Genomic DNA, 1,334 nt, shown 5'->3' with positions numbered 1-1,334 from the left:
AGAGAGAGAGAGAGAGAGAGAGAGAGAGAGAGAGAGAGAGAGCGACACATGCATGCAGACAAACAAATGATGGGGTGTATGAAGAATAAACAAAAACAACAGCCAAACAAAAAAAACCCACCCCTCCCTCCCCATTAACAGCGATCTCCTTCACGCACCTTTGTCCGAGGCTGCTATGGAGGCCACCCAAACAATGTTCCAGGTAGCTAGTGTGTAGGCCGACAGGTTGGAGATGTCCGCTTCTTGCCTCACCAGGAAGTACGAGTCTGTGTATGTCAGTAGATTCCCGTAGTACAGCTAAGGAGGATAGAGATAAAAGTGATGATGGTAATTATAAAAACTACACCTGTTGCGGCACTTTCAATTGGGACATTGTGGTTTCTCAGGGTTTCCTTGACGCCCTCCATCCACCTTTTGAGTAGCCTTCCTCTTCCTGGGTTTTAATGTCGTCCTCAGTTGCCTTCTTGATGTATGGTTCTTTAAATTTTCTAAGGTTGATCGTCGTTTCCCCCTGTTTTTCTTTGCTTGCTTTACATAGTTGGTGGAGAGGGTAAGCATAGGTCTGCGGTCCGTGCCGATGATGTAGTTAGTGACCACTCTCGAATCATTGGTTGTAAGTATATTTGTTTTCGGCCCATCAGGGTAAAATTAAAATATTGTGATGCATGTTGTCTTCAGACTAGACGTTAGGCCGAGAACATAGAGAAGGCTTATCGCTATGAAACAACTAGTGGGAGTAAGAAAGCTTTAATGCAGATATTTTTGCAGCGTCTCTAATAATTATATCTCAGCGAGAAATGCTAAGGAACATTACTGGGTCCTTTGAAGTCCTCTACATGTGTCAGCAAAATACTGTGAGAAAATTCATTCGAGCCTGCATGCTCGCGTTATCGAAATTGCTGGCTTACGTTATAGTGCTTTTGCTTGCTCACTTTGTTTTATTATTTTTTAATAGTGTAAATTGATGTTTCTGTGTTCATATAGTTAAACTCACTGGCACCCCGCAGACAAAGTTGTTGACGAACATGCCGAAATACGTCATCAGTCTCCGAGTCCTCTCGCTGAGTCCACACGAGGTATTACAGCTCATGATGATGTCCGTCTGGGGTCCTCTGCAGTCCTGTCGGTACAATGATAATAACAATTATAATAATAATAATAATAGAGATTATTGATCAGAAGTCCAGTCTGTGGGAGAGCCACTGGGAAAAACAGAAAAATAATAAACTGTATTTTATCAAAACCAAACTGGAACAGCGAAATCCTTCGGACCTCTCCAGAAGAGACGAAGTCATTTTTACTCGATTGCGCATCGGACACACGGCCCTGACCCA

The 1,334-nt window shown here is 43.0% G+C and overlaps 1 protein-coding gene across 1 annotated transcript in view; it reads right to left on the bottom strand.

Moving 5' to 3' along the window:
• LOC106011284 overlaps positions 1-1,334 on the bottom strand; it is a 39,914-nt gene that overhangs the window by 9,086 nt on the left and 29,494 nt on the right. Inside the window, exons 4-5 of the mRNA XM_013080411.2 lie at positions 995-1,120; positions 159-297 (exon numbers count right to left, since the gene is read on the bottom strand). Coding sequence (XP_012935865.2) covers positions 159-297; positions 995-1,120 — 265 coding nt within the window. The remainder of the gene's footprint in view (positions 1-158; positions 298-994; positions 1,121-1,334) is intronic.

Source organism: Aplysia californica, unplaced genomic scaffold (assembly GCF_000002075.1).
Source record: "Aplysia californica isolate F4 #8 unplaced genomic scaffold, AplCal3.0 scaffold00084, whole genome shotgun sequence".
Taxonomy (NCBI): Eukaryota; Metazoa; Mollusca; class Gastropoda; order Aplysiida; family Aplysiidae; genus Aplysia; species Aplysia californica.
The sequence above is the reverse complement of the archived record's forward strand: the minus strand, read 5'-3'. Positions and strand labels throughout refer to the sequence as shown.